Source organism: Macaca mulatta, chromosome 2, assembly GCF_049350105.2.
Source record: "Macaca mulatta isolate MMU2019108-1 chromosome 2, T2T-MMU8v2.0, whole genome shotgun sequence".
Classification (NCBI taxonomy): domain Eukaryota; kingdom Metazoa; phylum Chordata; class Mammalia; order Primates; family Cercopithecidae; genus Macaca; species Macaca mulatta.
Window position 1 is genome coordinate 113,624,391 of NC_133407.1, and position 18,038 is coordinate 113,642,428.

Consider the following 18,038-nt stretch of genomic DNA (forward strand, 5'->3'; position numbering starts at 1 on the left):
ACACACCTCTTCACTTGTGTGACCAGCCTAGCACCAGGGTGGGCCATGGGGGAGGCTGAATGAGACCCAGGCCTAAGATCTGGATGTCCTACCCGACAGGAGGAAGGTCAGGCTGGCAGGAAGTCAGCCTGGCTGTCTCCCTTCAGATGACCCCACAGGGCATCCTGGGTGGTTCTCAGGTGGAGTTAGAACAGCGGAGTGGCTTCTGGAGAGGATGACAGAAGGATTATGGGTGTCAAGGAGTGCACATGGTGGGGGGCAGCCAGTTCAGAGGAGCTGGGAGTAGGGCAGGGAGCTGACTCCCTGACTCTTGGCTTCTTGGCTGTGTTCCTTCTCTGATCTGGTGCTGCAGGGATTTGCTCTCTTATTCATTTGATAAAGATGCATGGAGTTCCAGAAGCGCCCTGTGGGACTCCAGCATGCATCCAGCTCCTGTGTGCCTATCAGGGTTGCAGGCCCTTGGCTCCATGTGGGCCCCGCAGTCTGGCCATCCTCTCCTGGAGCTTTCCCACAGCCACTGAAAATGCCTTCTCCAGGCACCACAGCCTTGTGGCTCCAGGCCTCTCGCCACCCTCCCCACCTCCCCACTCTCCTCCCTCTTCCTCAATCAACTGTACAACGGGGACAACAGGGCCTGCTTTTCAGCCCAATTGTGAACCACCTGGGGGTGAATAACTGCAAAACTTGCTGGCATGGAAAGCCTCCCAACCTGGTATCCAGAGCTGGTTTCAAGGGGTCTATGGACCCCTGAAATTAAAGACAAAATTGTGAAAAGCTATGCAATATTCCCCTGATTAATATAATATACCTCGGAAATAAGGCGGGTTTGGTTCCAGACCACCACAAAAAACTCACATTGTAATAAAGCAACTCACAGATTTTTTTGGTTTCCCAGTGCATATAAAAGCCATGTTTACACTATACTGTAGTCTGTTAAGTGTGTGATAGCATTATGTCTAAAAAATGTACACATCTTAATTAAAAAATACTTTATTGCTAAACAATGCTAATGAAGTGAGCACATGCTGTTGGGAAAATGGTGCTGGCAGAAAGACTTGTTCAACACAGAGTTGCCACAAACCTTCAACTGCAAAAAACACAGTATCTGCAAAACGCGATAAACCACAATAAAATGAGCTCTGCTGATATGTATATGCACACACACGCACAAACTATAACAACATATTACAATGATACAAAATGCTCACCCCAGCACTGACACAGAGCAAGGACTCAGTGTGGATTCACTGCTGCAATAACAATTTTTTTTTGTATGATTATTCAGCCCTCTCGAATTGCTTAGGAAGGATTTGGCATTCCACCCTATGTAGCCAGGCTCAATTCTAGTTCTTTGCCCTGTTCCTGGCCCCCTTCCCTGGTCCACCTGCCATTGAAGGCCTCTGTGTGCTGGACCTATTCTGTGTGTCTGAGTGGAACTTCATGAACAGATCAACTGAGCCTCTTTCCTTCCCAACCCAGTACGCTGGAGTCTCTGGCAAGTCCTGACAGCTCTTCTGTGCTAACCAGCATGATGCTGATGATGCTGGGGATGGTGATAGAAGTGGCCAGGCTATAAGGAGACCATGGAGGCTGTGAGAGGATGGAAGGGATGGCGTTGGAAGCCATAGAGATGGTGGCCTAAGCTGTATTGGTGATGGTGGTGCAGTGGTGGTGACCTCAGGAGTGACCCCCATACAGATGAGTGGGGATGAGGAGAGATGGATTGTCACAGTGTTTTCAATAAGGTGTGATAAAGGGGAGAGGTGCATGTGCTGTCACGGCAGCTCCATAACCCCAGGCTGGTGTTTGCTCACCTCAAATGCCCTGCCTTTGCTTGGAGCATGAGGAAGCACTCATAAGTCCTGAGTCAGGAGACCCTCAGCAGGATCCCTAGTGCCCCGCTCCACCCTGCACTTGGAGTCAACCAGTCAATGGATCAGAGGGAGACAGGTCTTTTCCTGGAGGTCTTGCTAGCCAGGAAGAGAAGTGGGAGGAGGAAGAGGGCAGAGAGGAGGAGTGAGAAGAAAAAGAGAAAGGAGAAAGAGGGGAAAGAGCAGGAAGAAGGAGGAGGAAGAAGAGAAGGAAATGCATGGGGTGGAGGAAGAGGAGGGAGAGGAGGAGAGGGCAGAGAAAGAAAAATCCGGGAGAAGGGAGGAGAAGGAGGAAAAGGAGGGAGATGGAAAAGAGGGAGAAGAGGAGAGAGGAAGAGGGAGAAGAGAGGGGAGAAAGCAGGAGAGGCAGAGGGAGAAGAGGAGGAGAAAGGAGAGAGGAGAAAGAGGAAGGAACAGAAGACAGAACAGGAAGAGGATGAAGGAGAGGACAAAGGGCCAATGCTCCTGGGGGCCTCCGCAGAATGCCTGGGGCAGGGCTGAGAAGTGGTCCTGGTGGTGAGGCCATGACCTTGGGAAGTTCAGAGGGTCCCTTCCTAGGGTCACGGTAGGCCCTTCTTAGTTGCTGAGCCCTTGGCTCATCACCAGGCCATTTGAAAGCAAGTGTCCCCTTGAGGAGAGAAGGTGCTAGCTAATCTGGCCTCTCTAAGGTATGGAACTATAAGGAGAGTCTGTGGGAGCTGCTGGCCTGAAATAGGGGCTGGCGATTGAGGTGATCACAGGGAGTCGTTGAATGGCTGGACAGAGCTGTGTGGCTGGGCTGCCCCCGACCTGGCCTAGGCTAGAGGCTGAGCCCGCGGGAAGGTCCGGTGGTGTCAGCCGACCCAGGGGCTGCACCGCCACCTGCTGAGCAGCCCGGGCAGTCAGGGGTTCTGCGCCGCGGGGCCCACGCACGGGACCAGGGGCGCGCCGGCGGCGAGTGGGAATGAGGGGCGCGTAAGGGGGTGCTCAGGTGAGCGCAGGCTCGTTGCTCCCTGGCGCGCCAGCCCTTCTCGCCAGGGAGTTGGGTGCCCGGGTAAACACCAGGCGCGATGTGTGCGGTGTATTCACAGAGAGACAAAGCCAGGGCGGGGCGGGGGCGCCGCCCGCGAAGTGGGGGCGGGGGCGCGGGGTGCAGACTAGCCTCCCCCGGCGCGGGGTGCCCACAGCCTGTGAACCCTGAGCCCGGCCCACGGACAGGTGGAGCGGGGGCGGGGCGGTGGCTGGGCGGGTCCCGCCCCGGGGGTGGGGCTGGGAGGGCCGGGCGGGGCGGGGCTGCGCTATGCAAATATCGCCCACGGGCGGCCAATTGCCGGCGCTCCCCGCGCGGCTCTGAGCGCCCCGTCCCGCCGGCGGCTGCGAGACCAGAGCGAGCGAACGAACCGCGGCCGTCCGGAGAGCCCCGAGCGCAGCGCAGGACCAGGGCACGCCGCGAGGAACCGTGCAGCCCGGCGCGGCCGCCCGGCCGGGGTCCAGCAGCCGGGAGAGCGCAGCGCTTCGAAGCCGAGTGCGCGCCACCGCCCGCGCCCCGCGCTGGGGAATGCGCCCTCGGCGCGCCGGCCAGGGGGCGCCCGCAGCCCGCCCCGTGGGAGGCGGCCCCGAGCGCCCCTGAGTCTTCCCATGGCCCGGGCTGGGGCCCGGGCCCTCGGCTGCTGACGCGCCCGAAGCCCGCGGAACCGGTTAAGCCGCGGCCGCGGCGCCGATCCCGGCTGAGGCGCAGCGGCGAGAGGTCGCTGGCAGAGCCATGGCCCCGGGGGGCCGCTAGCGCGGACCGGCCCAACGGGAACCGCTCCGTGCCGCCGCCGCCGCCCGGGCGCCCAGGCCCCGCCGCTGCGGAAGAGGTGAGTGCAGCGGGAACCGGGAGGGAGCGGGCAGGCGGCCGGGCCACCCCGCGACCCCTCTGGGACCCGCGGCACTGCAACTCCGCAGAAGTGTCCGGGGAGCGGGGCTCGTCGAGCCGGGGGGCTGCCCGCGGACATAGAGGCGACAAAGCAAGGGTGGAATTCTTACCTGTCCTGGCGGCCCGGACCCCTTACCTACGGGGCGGCGTATGGATGTGTAGATGATGTGGCCTGCGGGGTCACCAATGTGCAAAGCAACTTTTTCCTGCAAGGTTCTGGATGGGTGCTTTCATACACCCCCTACCTTCACGCTTCTGGAGCGGGAGTTCCGATCCCCCTTCGCCTGCCTCAGCTCTCTCTCTCATTAACGCCTGAGGCAGCGCTCTTCCCCGTTGGTGCGCCTGCCCTACCTCAGTGTCTCTACTTGAGGACTGGTCAGCCCGAAGGGAAGCGCTATACTGGCAGTCCCCACGTGGGGGGTCTCCCAGATCAGCAGGGTGGGAGGACCTCCAGTCCTGAGGCATTTCTCCCAGCATTGTGCCAGCCCCTTGACTGCCAGCTGCCACCTTGGGTTTGCTTTTACAGCAGAGTACTGCCTGGATTAGGGGCACGGCTGTATGTAGGGTGTAGGTGAGCTTGGAGAGCCTGTGGTCAATCCCTAGTTTGAACCAGGGGTCCCATTGGTGAAGTGGGCAGGGGATGGCGGGGGCTTGGTGGGCTTGCCTCAGCAGATGGGACAGGAGGGTATCGAAGTGGCCTAGGAATGAGGCAGTGCTGGCAGGAGTTGGCTGGAGCTGGGGCTGGGGGCCCCACTAGATAAATAACTCCTAATTCTTGAGATAGCTGTGTTTTGCCACCAGAACATTACTGCTTGGGGGAGGTGAGGGACACTCCAACCAAAGACACTAGTATGTCCACCCTGAAGCTGGGCCAGGTTGGGGACCTCTGTCCTCCTGAATTCACCCAGATAGTCTCCCAGTAGTTGTTATCCTAGTTGCAGAGAAGGGAAAACTGCACCCAGGGGTTGGGAGCCTCATCTCAGCCCAGGGGGTTGAGGCCTCTTCCCAGGCTACCCAGGGGGTGTGCCAGGACCCCATAGGGTATAGTGTCTAAGCAGGCGGGGGCACAGGCACGCCTACTCCTGCTGCTCCCCCTCAGCTCCGAAGGAGCCAGGCCCGGAAGTGGGGAGGTGGGGGCTGGAGAGAAAGCAGGGGCCAGAGAGAAGGCGGCAGCCCAGCCTCAGCCACTCTCTGCTCAGCATACCTTGGGGGGAAGATGGAGCCAGGCTCAGGTGACCTTGACTGGGAAACCCTGGCCACAAAAGGGGGGTTTCAGTCCCAGCTATGCTGGGGTGGCTCTGCTTCCTGGTCCTTGAGGTGTTGGGGGATGGGGAAGCTGAGGAGCCAAGAAGGAGATAAAGCTCTTGTTGAAGCGGGGGAGGGAATCTGAGGGGCTGGGTAGTGGGTGGGGTGCTGTTAATAATCTCCCCATGTTCCCCCACGGCCCCTGTTCCTGCCTCCCTTCCATCCAGGCAGTCCTCAGCTCGGAGGAGCCAACCTCCCTTCCTGGAGGCAGGCCGTCCACCCCCACCCCCAACTCCAAGCCTGGGTGGTCTGGATTCCGCTGGACAGTTTGACCACCTGGCCCCCTGTCCCGCCCCAGGTGCCACCGGACTCCTTCCTCTGGCCGCCTCTTCCCTGCACCCCTTGCCAGCCCCAGCTCCACGTTTCTTTGTTCAAGCGTCTCTCCTCCGTCCCTCCCTCTCTCCTCCCTCTCTCCTCCTCCCTCCCGCCTGCCTCCCTCTCTTGCTCCCTCCCACCAGCTTTTTTCCCTCCTTCCCTGCTTTCCTCCTGGTGGGCTCCCAGGTGGCGGTGGCTGTTCCTCCTCTGTCCACTGACCTGGGCTTGGTGTGACTTGGGGGCTTTTCTGGGGCTGGGGCTGGATGACAGACATCTCGGGACTGGCAGAGGGGAAGGCACTCTGGGAGTGCCCTCCCTTTCCCTCTCTGTCCTTCTTCTCCTTTTCTTCCTTCCCTCTCCTTCTTTCCCCCACCTGCCAGGCTGCCCAAGAAGGGGGCTGGACTTGAGACTGAGGCCCCAGCAGACTTGAGCACCCCCCCATTCACCTCTTTAAAGGGCCAAAGCATTTGGATGGGAAGTCCCTGTAGGGACCCAGTAGAAAGACTCCCCACCTATCTGAACACATTGGGTGACTCCAATCCTGTCCTTGGTGACACTGACTTCGTCACCATGAACATGGATGCAGGAAAAAATGAGGTCATGGGGAGCGGGGAGGTGGGAGGCAGGTTGACACAAGCCCCGGATACATAGTATCGAAGCTCTCTGAGGGACTCAGACAGCATCTTGCGCCAGGACAGTATCTCCCAGCTCCCCTGAGCCCCACCCCACTAGCAGGTCAAGTTCTTGAGCAAACTCATGCTTGTAAGGACGTGTGTGGACCTGCAAGTGTGAACGTGTGCATATCCACAACTGTTATCAGGGCCTCCCAGGTGCACCTGGAGGGTGACGGTGGCTGCACAGCCATTTCTGCCACCTGCCCCCACTTCTCAGAGCCTGCCATTCAATCAGCACTAGCTTTGTGCCTCCCAGACCTGGGAAGGGGCTGGTTCTTTTTCCCCCCGTCCCCCAGTCAGCCTCCCCAGGAGGGAGCATATGTGATGGGGGATCTGGAAGGACCATGAGCAGCGTGCCAGGCCCTCAGGAGAGAACATACACACAGAGGGCACTGCATAAGGAGTGGACCAAGAGGCTGAAGCTGCACTTCCTGTCTGAGGAGCCATGAGTGGTTTGCCTTGGCAGGAGAGGCAAGGGCTGGGGGAGGTGGGTCTAGGGATGTCATCAGGGTCTGATGAGTGGGGCCTAAGAGTCAGACTGCAGCCTGGGCCTCTTGCCTCAGCATTGAGCAGCTATGGCAGCGGAGTCCCAGGCCATAGTACTGCCAACTCCCATCCCAGTGTCCTAGAGATGGGCCTGGGATCCTGCCTGCCATGGAAGAAGGGAGTACACAGGGCAGATCTGGGGGATGGGGCTCATGTTTTCAGTCTGGATGCCCCCACCCGCAGTGCATCCGGTTGGGGGGGATGGTAGGAGTTGGCGCTGGTTTGTGCCGGGAGGGAGCAATATGTTCTGACAACTGGTGCTGGGCTGCGTTTACCCAACAGCCAGCCTGCCTGGGGAGACAATATTTGAAAAACAGTATTGAAACTTGGACCTGCTGGGGCTGTGGAGGATTCTGAAGGGGGCAATGCCGCTGGCCCAGATCCAGCCCCAGGCCCACTGGCCATCCTCTCTTCCCTTGTTTGCCCTCTAGAGGCGGAACTGGAAGTTTTCCCTGGCAGGAAGTCCTTCTGCCTGTCTGACCTGGGTCTCTCCTGCTTTGATTTTAGTAAAAGTGGACTCTGCCATTCTCTGCCTTTCCTTTTCTGACTGGTGCTCCCTCTCTTCCATCTTGGGCTGTCTGCATGTGTTTCATTCCCCCACTCTCTCCTGTGCCTCCCCTCTACCGCAATAATCAGGTCCAGGTTTCTCTGTACTGGGAGAAGACCTGTGGCTGGAGCAGGCAGGGGTGCACCCCATCTGTTCCCCCATTCCTCCAGGTGGGAGGGAGAAGGAGTAACCCACTTTATTGGGCATGGATGCAGGGGAGAAAGGAGAAAGCATGCTGGGAGCTGGAAAGAGCACTAAGATCACCTAGTTGGGCTGGGCCCTGTGAATGGAATTCAGCATGCTATGAGGGGTAGGGTTTGAGTCTCTAGCAGCCCCCATCAGTTCTGGGGACCCCAGGCTGGGGCCCATCGGTACTATCTCCCCAGACAAAGGCAGGCCAAACAACGCATATGAGGTGTGCACACAGGGGCATTCATGGCCCCAGGCTGGGGGTGGAAGCGTGGAGGTACCCATCAACCTCTTTGTTCACCTTGGATAGAAAATGAACAAGGGAAATGTTGGTAGGGTCAGACTCCCCCGTCTGCCTCACACATTCCAATCTTTTTTTCCCCTTCCCAGGTGTCTAGAGAGTGGAGCCTGCCTTCTGGGCCCTAGGCCCCTCCCACAATGCTTGTCGCAGGTCTTCTTCTCTGGGCTTGCCTACTGACTGGGGCCTGGCCAGCCTTCCCCACCCAGGACCACTTCCCAGCCACACCCCGGGTCCGGCTCTCATTCAAAGGTAAGAAGCTGTTTTGTTCTTCCCCAGAAATCATCCTCTCTTTACAATAGCGCTTGGCTCCTCTGCACACGAGAGAGAGGGTGGGTCAGGACAAAACCAGGACAAATTGTACAGCCACATAGGTTGTAGGGGAGAAGGGGGACTAGGGAGGTGGTGACTTGCTGAGAAAGGCTAGAGAACTGACCCACTTAGACACTTAGCAAAAGAGTCCAGAGTGGGCATCTTCCGGAGTCAGACTGTGGGTTCCTGAGCTGGGTGGCCTGGGGTCTGTAGGGCATGTCTCTCTGTATGATAATCGGAGAGGTGGCAATGTCACTCCTTCCAAACTTGTGTCTGCTGCGGCCCCTCCTTGCCACTGCCATGCATCTGGTCCTGCCCTGAGCAGCCCCTGGGGTGGAACGTCAGGCAGTTGGGCAGACACTGGAGCCTCTGGAAGAGCAGGACCTGCTCTCTTGGGGTGTGGATGCTCCAGGAGCCTTCCTACGGTTTCCAAGTTGGAAGGGTTCCTAGAATCTGGGAGGGGACTATTGGCTGTGACTGGCAGGGAGGCCACCGGTGGGTTCAGGCAGAGTACATGCTACTGTTAGGGCCTGAGCTCCTGAGCTCCAGGAGCTCAGGAGAAGTCACTGGGAGGTTTCAGTGATGGGCTGGGGTCTGCAGAGTGAGAGGCTGGTCGCCCACTCCATCACCATTGCACTTAACCCACTGGGCAGGTGCACGCACACGGTACACACATGGGTGTACAGATGGCTCACTTGAGAGCCACTTCCTCAAGAGTGTGTGTCGTCTGAAGAGTCTACCCTGGGCCCAGGGTGAGGGGCAGTGGCCATGCTGGGGCCTGGGGGACCTGGGGTCATTGGGAGTTCTCAGCCTTGGCCCTCCTCTGGCCAGAGGTAACTTCATCCAGCCGCCTGCCCTGGGTGGGGTCGACTCAGCCCTGGCTGGCCAGATTTCCGGGCAGCCATATTGGGGTGAAAGGCTGGGGTGACCTTTCCTTCCTTGGGCTTGGCGGAGGCCCAGCCCCCACCTCACCATGTCCCCCAGCAGGGCCCCTCCCCTGGCCTCGTCCCACCCTGGCCCTTGACGGGAGGAGAGGGGGAGTAAGCTGCTTATCATCCCTCTTCCCAGTCACTGGTTCCTGGAATTTCTGAGGCTGTGCCTGGAAGGAGTCCCCTGCAGGGCCTAAGAAATGGGCCGAGAAGAGTTAATTTGTTTGGGCTGAAAAGCAGCCCCCTTCCCCGGCCCGGGAAGGTGAGATATTTATTCTGCTGATACCTCCACCCTTCCCTGGTGGAATTCTTCAGAGCAGATTAATAAATCTTGAAGGGGCCAGTTCCCCCGACCCCCTCCCTGGCCCAGGGTCTGGCAGTGAGAGTACAGTGTCTCCTCCCCCAACAGTGGAAGGGAGGGGTGGCTTGGTCTCCACAGCCCTGGGACCTTGCGTCCACTCTGGGTGTTGTTTTTGTCATCATGCAAGCAAGCAGGAGGGGCAAGGCAGAGAGAGGTCTTCCGTGTGCTCCTTCTAAGCCTCCCTGGACCTCCAGGGGCAAAGGCTTTTGTTCCTGTTTTCCAAAGAGAGAAACTGAGGCTCAGGCAAGGGCTGGGTCAAGGTCAGGCAAGAGGCAGAGGCAAAGCCAGAAATAGAACCCTGGTGTCCTGGCCTTGCCGGTGCCCACGTTGCGTTGGGTCGATTCCCTCTCAATTAGCTCTGAAGCCGACACCCGCAGTGACTAAAAGCTGAGCTCGCTGGCAGCCAGCCTGGGTGCTGCCTGTCGTGGCTGCCTGGGGTGGGGCTGCAGCGTGCCTGGGGCCACCCATCCCAGGGCCCCTGTGCCTTTGCACAGGCAGGTTCCCCTGCCCTGAATGACCTTCCCTGTTCCGACCTGGCCTTGTGTCCTAATTTTGTGCTTAGACGTCACTTCCTACTATATGGCAGGCCCCGTGCTGAGTGCTGGGGACTCTGTGGTGAACAAGATGGGGTGCTCACAGTCAAGCTGGCAGAAAAAGCAATGGACACCCAGTTGGTCAGGGCCACCTGGGAGCCCAGCACCTGCTGTGTACCAGGCCCTGTGTATCCCCACACACTGGGTGGTCTCAGCCTGGTTATGCATACATGAAGTGGCCCTCAGTGAGGAGCAGGCCCTCACCAAGTGTGTGTGGAGTGAGAATGGAGACCAACACTTCAAGAAATGGCTCCCACCATCTTCCTCCCAGGGTACACATGAGTGGCACAGAGAAGGTTACTCTCAGAAGCACTGCTGGTCACTGTGGCTCCGTGTCATAGTTATTTCATCTGTGCCTTGGATAGACACGGCAGTTGACACCCCAGGCCTACAGGAGCTCAGGCTGGGCACTCCCTGCCCTGCCCTGGGTCCTGCTGCAGTGGGGAGGTGCCAGTTCCCGCCTGGGTAGGGCTGGACCCTCCAAACTGGAGGTCCTGGCATAAGAGGCCATACTGCCCAGGGTAGATAAAGGAACAAAGGCAGGAACTGGGCCAGGCTTGGGTTTGCTGCCCGCCCATCCGCCTGGGCACCCCAGCCAGGTCTAGAGCCAGGAGGGTGTGAGGGTCAAGCAGCCCAGGGTTCCCTCAGATTAGGGGCCTCCTATGGCCCAGCTTCGGGGCTTCAGCAGCACAGCCAAGATCAGGCAGAAGTGAGTCAAATGGAAAAGATTTCCAGGAGCAGGTGAGGGGTTTGTTCATTCCTCACTCTTCAGAGAGTGGAGCCTGGGCTGAAAGCCTGGACAGACCCTCCTTCCTTCACCCATCCATGCCTGGGCCTGGAGTCCCCTTCACCCCAGAATCACTGCCAGGTCTTAGAGAAAAAGCTCTTCCTTCCCCCACCCTGAGATGACCCAGGCTCTGGGGCAACACCTCCTTCTGTGGCAGCAGCAGGGAGGTGTGAGGGCCCTGCCAGGCCCTTTGTTCAGCCTGGGGAGTGTTTACTTTTTCCCAGGAAGCTACCCCACGACACACTGCTGCTGCCTGGGCTGGGTTTGGCCAGGGATTGGGGCCAAGAGATGCTTGGTGGGGTTGAAGGACCCTGTGATGACATGAGATGGTTGTGCTGCTAGGGAAGCTGAGGCAGGAGTAGGGAGAGGGAGCAGAAGGTCACCCTGCCAGGGGAGGTCAGGAAAGATGAACATAATCGAAATAGTAGTAGGAGCCCACGAGGATAACCAAGCAATGGTCCCTCCAAGGCCTGAGGAGGGTCTGCCTAGGTTTCCTGTGAGGAAGGAGGCTTGCAGGGGCCGAGCAGCTTCCCAGGTCACGCAGGAGCAGGACTGAGATGGAGCCTGGATCTGCCTGATGCCTGAGTCTGTCCCAGGACTGAGAGTGGAGGGCAGGGATGGTGGTGGTGCTGGAGGCACAGACCTTTCGCATGAGCTAGGAACAAGGAAGATTCCAGTATTCTGCAGTTCTGGTTTAGCCTTCCTAGCCTCATTTCCCAAAGAAAGGGCTGGGGTTGCATTGGGCAGGCTCCTCATGCCCTCTGTCTGCTGAAGCAACAGAATTGGGGTTTGCTTATTTCCAGCCTATAAATCCAACCCTCCATCACTCCAGCCCTTCCACTGAGCCTCTCATGTCAGAGATGGAAAGCCTCTCATGTCAGAGATGGGAACACCAGGGCCTAAGAGAGGAAAGGGCTCCTGTTCCAGAGCAGCCTGGAGTTTGGGTCCTCTGGGCCAATGGCCCAGAACAGTGCCACTGCTCACATCATTTGCAGGTGGCATCAGAGGACCAAGGTTGTCAGGTTTGGAGATGATGAGGTTAGAGGTTAGGAAGGGTCACAGCCCATTGACTTCCGCTCAGGAGTTGGTGTGAGTTGAGGTGCCTCTAGCAAGCCTTGATGGGGCCTTAGCCCTCAGGCCTGGTGCAGGAGTAGGGGTGGGGCTGGAGAGCTAGAGGATCGGCTCTTGTCCCCCAGGGGCTCCTTGGCCAGCCAGAGCAAGGCATGGGCTTTGGTGGGGGAGGAGGCCCAGGAGCTTTGAGGCCAGTGTGGCACCAGGGAGCTGGGTGGGAGTCAGGAGGCTCTGGTAGCTACAGTGGGGGTTGGAGCTCACAAGCCAGGGAGGGTGGGTGTTCCAGGATGATGAGGGAGGAAGGAAGACTCAAAGCATGAACTTGAGCCCAGATCCCTTGAGCCCAGATCTGGAGTTTCAGTTTTCTGGAAATGGGAGCTGCCTTACTCCTGAGAGACTTGGAAGTAGCCGCTTTGGAGTTGGGAGGTCCTGGAAGCTGCCCATCCCCCAACTGGCGAGGAATTGGTCTTTGGAGAGAATGGAGATAGGGTCCTTGTGCTTGCCTGAGAACCTGCCTGACGCCCAGCCTGGGTCAGCCAGGCCAGGCGCTGGGGCTTTCAGATGTGGCCTTCCAGATCCAGTGGAGCTTCAGATGGGACCGCCACTGGCTGGGCCTCCACAGCACAGGCCTTGTCTCTGGTTCCCTGGCATGATGCCTGCCCCTCCCTCCCTGGCTCCAGCTTCCCTTGGCACTAATCGAGGAGCTGGTGCATGCTCAAGGAGTAAATCATGTTCCTTGGCAGCCCCCGCTGCTTCGTAATCGTAAAGAATTTAAAGAGAAACCGCCAAGATAAAAATCTCACCCCAGCCCATAAAGGCATCTTTCACCCTGCAGCTTGGGAGACAGTGAACCTCAGAGTGGGCTCTTGGCTGTCTGCACCTGTGTGTATGCACCTCCGGCCCCTTGACCCCTCCAGAGGTGGTAATAGCTTAGAAGGTGGCTTTAGGGCCATGGGTACCTGGTCCTTGACTCCTGGGAGACCTCCATCTCCTCACTCAGGAGAGTGGAGTGCTTAAATTTGGTGTAATGCAGAAGTGGTGGTGGTCATGGTTGAGCTGGCTGGTCTTAAAGGCAAAACCCAGTTCTACCAGTGTTAGCTGTGTAAGTCCAGCCAAGTGACTTAGCCCCTCTGAGCCCTGGTTTCTCCTGTGTAAGGTGGGAATGGCAGTGGCCCTGTGGAAGCAGCATCATGAGGGCTCAGACTTGCTTGCATCCTGGCCGCTGGTAGACCTTGCTTGGTGAACATCATTCTATGTTCCCACTGCCTTTTCTGGAAAATGGGAGTAAGAATAATACTGGCCTCATTGTGTTGTCGGGAGGATTAGCTGTGTGAGTATGGTCACTGTGGAAGAAATCTCAGTCACCAGGAGCGATCCTAAGGCTGGTAGGCAGGGGAGGGCAGGTCCAGGGGCACGCCCCAAAGAGTCCCGGACTACCTCACCCCTTCCTCCAGAATTCTAACTTTTGGTAAAGGAGATGTTATTTGGAAATGATTCCAGGAAGGACCCTGAGCCCTGTGGGGTGGGTAGAGTAGGGTCAGGAGGAGGAAAATTCCTACGATGGGTATCTGGGCAGGCTTCTTGGAGGAGGCTGCATCTCGAGCAGGGGAGGGGAGGTTGTGGGGGAGGGAAGAACCGGAGCACAGGGAGGGTGCATGTGGTGCAGCACCTGGGGAAGAGGACAGACGCTAGATGCAGTCTTGCTTTTGGGACAAAGATGTGGAGTTATACTTTCTGTTTCTGGTTTTTAAGCTCTTTTTCCTCATGGCAGAGGTACTAAATATGTATTGTGGAAAAATTCCAGTGATATGGATGCATTTGGCGGGAGTGATGCCTTGGAAGTAGCTCCCTAGAGACTGGCTCCAAGGCCTGGTTGGGGTGCACAGTTGGCTGCAATAACTCCTTCTGTGAATGCTGCTTCAGCTCCTACCGTGTGTGCTAGGGGTGACCAGACCTGGGCTAGTCACTCAGGCATCTGCAGGGCTGGGCAGAAAGCATGTTTGCCTGGCTTGGCCTGGTGCTATCCTGGGAATCTGAGCCCAGCCTCAAGGAGCCCTGGGAACTTTGGAGAAGCAGAGAGGATTCCTGCTGCATTTTTCTTAGAAATAGCAAGAGGGCCTTTGCCAGAGGCCTGGATGCCAGAAGGCTATGGTCTGAATCCAAAGCCTAGCTCACGTGGGTGCCAGAGCTTGGCAGGCCTACAGCCCCCCACCCAGGCTGCTGGGCAGCCCCAGGGAGTGGGTGGAGGCCTCCTGGGCTCCAGTCCCTGACCACTAGTCCTGACCCAGCAAAGAATGGGGTCTGGGCAGTGGCTGCTGGCCTAGGATTGGGGGGCTAGCCTGTTGGGGAAGAAGCAGGGCTCATCCGGGCTGACGGGCTGGGCTGACTTCTGGCACTCTCACCAGGCCGAGAGGAGCACTGGCTATCTGGTGCATCTCTGCAGGGCAAAGACAGACCCAAAGCAACCGGCCCCTCCGAGGATCAGGAAGCCTCAGCTCCGGATCCCCCTTCCCCCACTCTTCTTCCTTCCTTCCTCTCCCTACTCCCCCTTGCCTCCACCCCTCCCTTTGCCACCCCTCTTGGCTTCCTACCCGGACATGCTCTTTCCTCAGACGTCTCTGTACCCAGCCAAGAGCCTTGTTCCTTCCCACTTGGGGCTCGGTGCTGATGCCCTCATTTCCCCCCGGCCAGAGTCCACTGCCTGGTGTATCTGCTGTTCCGCCAGCACGGTTGCCTTCTAAGGGTCATACACTACGATTGGCAGAGCAGCTAGAATTTGGGAGCCCTTTGGGCTTCTACAGCCCCAAGGCTGAGTGGGTAGCACTTCAGGGGGCCTCTCCTGGGGCTGCCTGTACTGCCATTTTTATCAGCGCTGTCCTGGCTGGGCCCGAGGCCTGTGCAGCATGCTGACTGCCTGCCCTTGACTGGCTACCAGCTGAGTCCTGCTGAGGTCCTAACCCAGCCTCACTGCATCCTCCAAGGCTGACCCCAAGCACGCACCTGTCTGCCCTGTACCTTGGTTTCTCCATCAAAATGTTGGGGAGGGGCTAAGACTATCTGGAACATCCTGGAAATCTCTGGCTGGGTGATGTGAAGGGGCTGCAGGGACCACAGGAATCTGAGGAAGGCTGCAGAGATGGGGGCTGGGCCCGGGGCAGGGGGAGGGTCTTGACACCCACCAGCCTGTTGGTCCCATCCTGGCCTGTCTGTCTGGGTGATTTATCAGAGTAAATGAGCCATGGAGAGTTTGTTGTCTTTTGCAGTCATGGGGAGGAGGAGGTGGTGGAGGAAGGAGTGAGGGGTTTCCGGGCCAGGTCTGGAATGTGGGAGGAGGGGGTGGGTCCCCTGGGGGTCTCTGAAACTGGAGGCACTCACTGAATGGCCTTTTCACTCTCCCCACCTGAGAAATGGATCAGTGCAGCCCTCCCCTTCAGAGCGAGCCCCTCTTTCCACCCCGTTCATACTTCTTGGGGCACATTCCTGTGTGATCTGCTTGTCTGGTCACCTCCTCCCACCCCCTGCTCAGGGCCAGGTCTCCATCACAGTGTCCTTCCAAAGCTGAGCCGGAGCCCTGACTTGCCCAGCTGGTGAATGCCCAAATGTGTTCTCACAGGCAACCATGCATGCTGTTAAGTTCCAAGTGGGACGTCTAGGCCTCTGGAACTACTAGCCCAGGCCTAGGATGGTCAGGTGCATGGGACCATGGCGAAGGCAGGGTTCAGTGGAGGTGCTGAGGCCAGAGAGCCCCCATCTTTTGGGACAGAAGGTCAGAAGTCATTGGGTGTCCTTCGGGGATGAGGCGTGGACCCCTGGTTCTGGGCTGGCGAGTCAGGGAGTGATCCTGCTGCTCCATCACTTCTGGCTTTTCCTGGTTTGAGGCTGAGCTGTGCCCTCAGCCTATCCTGTCCTGGGCGGAGTAGGTGAGCGCTGGGGCGGAACGGGCGTGGGAACAGCATGCCTGGACCTGCTGGCCCCAGCCCCCTGCCCTCAGCCTTCAGTCACTGAAATGGGAGGGAAGTATACAGCAGCATTTTGGCCCAGCTGGGCTCTTACCCCTGTATGGTGTTTGCTGAACAGCTGGGATGTTTACAGTAGCCCTTGCAAAGGAGTCCCTTGTTCCAGGGGATTTCCCATCTTGAGGGTCCCTCTGGGGCTCTTCTGACCTCACCAACTCCCTGCACCCCTGGGATAGATGTGTCAGGGATACAGAGACCATAACCATCTCCACCCTTGCCATAGCCAGTGGCGTCTGTCCCCTTGGCCTCTGGCCTTGGCGTCCCTCTGCCCTGGAGGAGCCAACATTTCCCACTGCATTTCCTAGAGTGGCAGCTCTAGGTGGTGAAATACGGTAACTGGGTCCCCAGTTCAGACATTTAAATTAAATTCAGTCAGAGCGATTATTGAATAAAAACATGCGGAGTCATTTACATGTTAATTATGTTGAATGGACTACTAGACCATAATTAGTTGCTAATTGGGTGAGAGTGGCTGTAATTGGTTTTGTTGGCACTGACCTGGCTTACCTACCTGGGGGGAAGTGGGGGTTGGTGTGGGTGGCTCCTAGGGAGGCCCTCTGGGTCTCCAATCTGGAAGGCCTGGCTAGAGATGGTATGGGGGGGTCAGATCTCGAGGGGCTTAGGGTCAGAGGAACCTGGAACCTCTCCCCGGGGAGGGTACAACTGGGGTCTGGCTTGTAGGGTTCACATCCAGAGCATGGAGGGAAAAGGGGGAACTGAGGGAGCTACCCCAGATCAGGCTCCCCTGCCCAACCCCATGTGGGACCTGGGCTTGAACAAATGGTGAGTGCCCAAGAGTGGGTCTGTGGGAGCACAAGGCAGGTGTCACTTGGGTGTATCTCTGCACATGCTGGGCCCTGGGTTGGCCTGATCAGGGTGTCATTGGGGTGTAAGTGGGTGTGCCAAGCAGGGGGAAGGTACATGCAAAGGCATCTGGGCCTCTCTGCCCTCCCCACTTAGCTTGGCTGGGGTTCCCGGGGTTGTAGGTCTGTGGCCATGGACTGAGGCCTTCCGGCTGGCCGCTCATTAAAAGAGGATTAGGCTGAGAGCCAGGGGGCCAGCCCAGTCCCCAGGCCTTCCTCTGGGGCTCCTCACAGCTTTGGGGGAGTGATAAAAGGGCTCGGGCCACCCCTTCCTGGATCCTGTGGGAGTATCCAGTAGGAACCACCTGGGCCCTGCCATGCCTCTTGCTGCCACTGCTACCATAGCCTTGGCTACCTCAGTTTCCCTCCTCAGAAGGTCAGGAGGTCTGTCTTTCTGGTGGATGAAACACTGACAAAGACCCAGGCCTGTGCCTCCCCTTGGCCCCCAGTCCCATCTCTCTTCAGCTCAGGGATTAGGGCTGTACTGGCTCACTAGAGGTCAGAGGTCTGAGCTAGGCTGCAGGGATCTGTCTATCACCCCCAGTCCCCATCACTGCTGGGGGAGGTGATGCTGTCAGTCAGGGCCTGTTGCTTTGTGAGGCTATAACCAAGGGGGCGGGCTGCCCACCTTTGCTCCAAGACCCCTTTTTTGCAGCAGCCCATGCCTCATTGGACACAGACCTGATGTCCTGGAGACCAGCAGCAAGGGGTAGGGGCTGCCCACTTGGGGTCTTCGGGTAAGGGCTGTGGACATGCCTCCTCAGTGCCTGTCCTCCCCTGCCCCCACCTTTAAAGTAAGGCGTCACCAGCTGCTTCTCAGAGATGAGGGACCAGGGGTCCCCCAGGACCCAGCCCCCTGTGCCCTGAGAAGGTCCCGCCTCTGGACCTGCACCAGGCTGCTTTGGGCCAGGACCCCAAGTGCTTGACGGCCACGAGAGAGTCCTAGAGGCCAGGAACGGCTGCGGAAATGAGGTGTCTGATGCCAGAAAAGGCTCTTCCTTCCCGATGACGGGAAAATCTTTCCCGGATGTCACCCCTCCCAACCTGTGCCCAGCCTGGGTGAGAGTATGGGGGTGGGGAGCCCTTCCCAGGAGACAGCACCCAGGCACACCACCCTTCCTTCCCCTAAGGTCAAAGCTTATCCGGGCTGGAGTCCTGATCCCCACAGAACCCTTGATCGTGCCCAGCCCCTCCCTCAACGTTGCCATGGCATTTGAGGAGGCATGGCGTTCCTGCTGCCAGAGCCGGGCGTGGGACAGGTGGAGCAGATATGGGGACTGGCCTGAGGATATGACCAGACTGGGTCTGCATCAGTCCTGCCCCCCATTGATGCCACCTCAGGTCCCAGGTTCCTTTGTTCCTTCTGTCCCAAGTCCCTGTCCCTTAAGGGAGCTGGGGCCTGGTAGGATCTGGTCCCTGCCGACGGCAGGTTTTAGAGGAGGATACACAGGGCTACTTGCCCAC

At 58.3% G+C, this 18,038-nt stretch overlaps 1 protein-coding gene across 5 annotated transcripts in view; it reads left to right on the forward strand.

Moving 5' to 3' along the window:
• Positions 1 to 3,202: 3,202 nt before the first annotated feature.
• Positions 3,203 to 18,038, forward strand: part of SEMA3F (semaphorin 3F) — a 34,448-nt gene continuing 19,612 nt past the window's right edge. For 2 of the 5 annotated variants that reach the window (XM_001103281.5, XM_015130868.3), the window contains exons 1-2: positions 3,572 to 3,709; positions 7,735 to 7,894. In XM_001103281.5, coding sequence (XP_001103281.2) covers positions 7,783 to 7,894 — 112 coding nt within the window. In that variant the 5' untranslated portion in view covers positions 3,572 to 3,709; positions 7,735 to 7,782. Of the gene's footprint in view, positions 3,293 to 3,571; positions 3,710 to 3,959; positions 3,982 to 7,151; positions 7,423 to 7,734; positions 7,895 to 18,038 lie in introns of those variants that run through there. The other 3 variants (XM_077992832.1, XM_077992830.1, XM_077992831.1) reach the window with 3 other exon arrangements.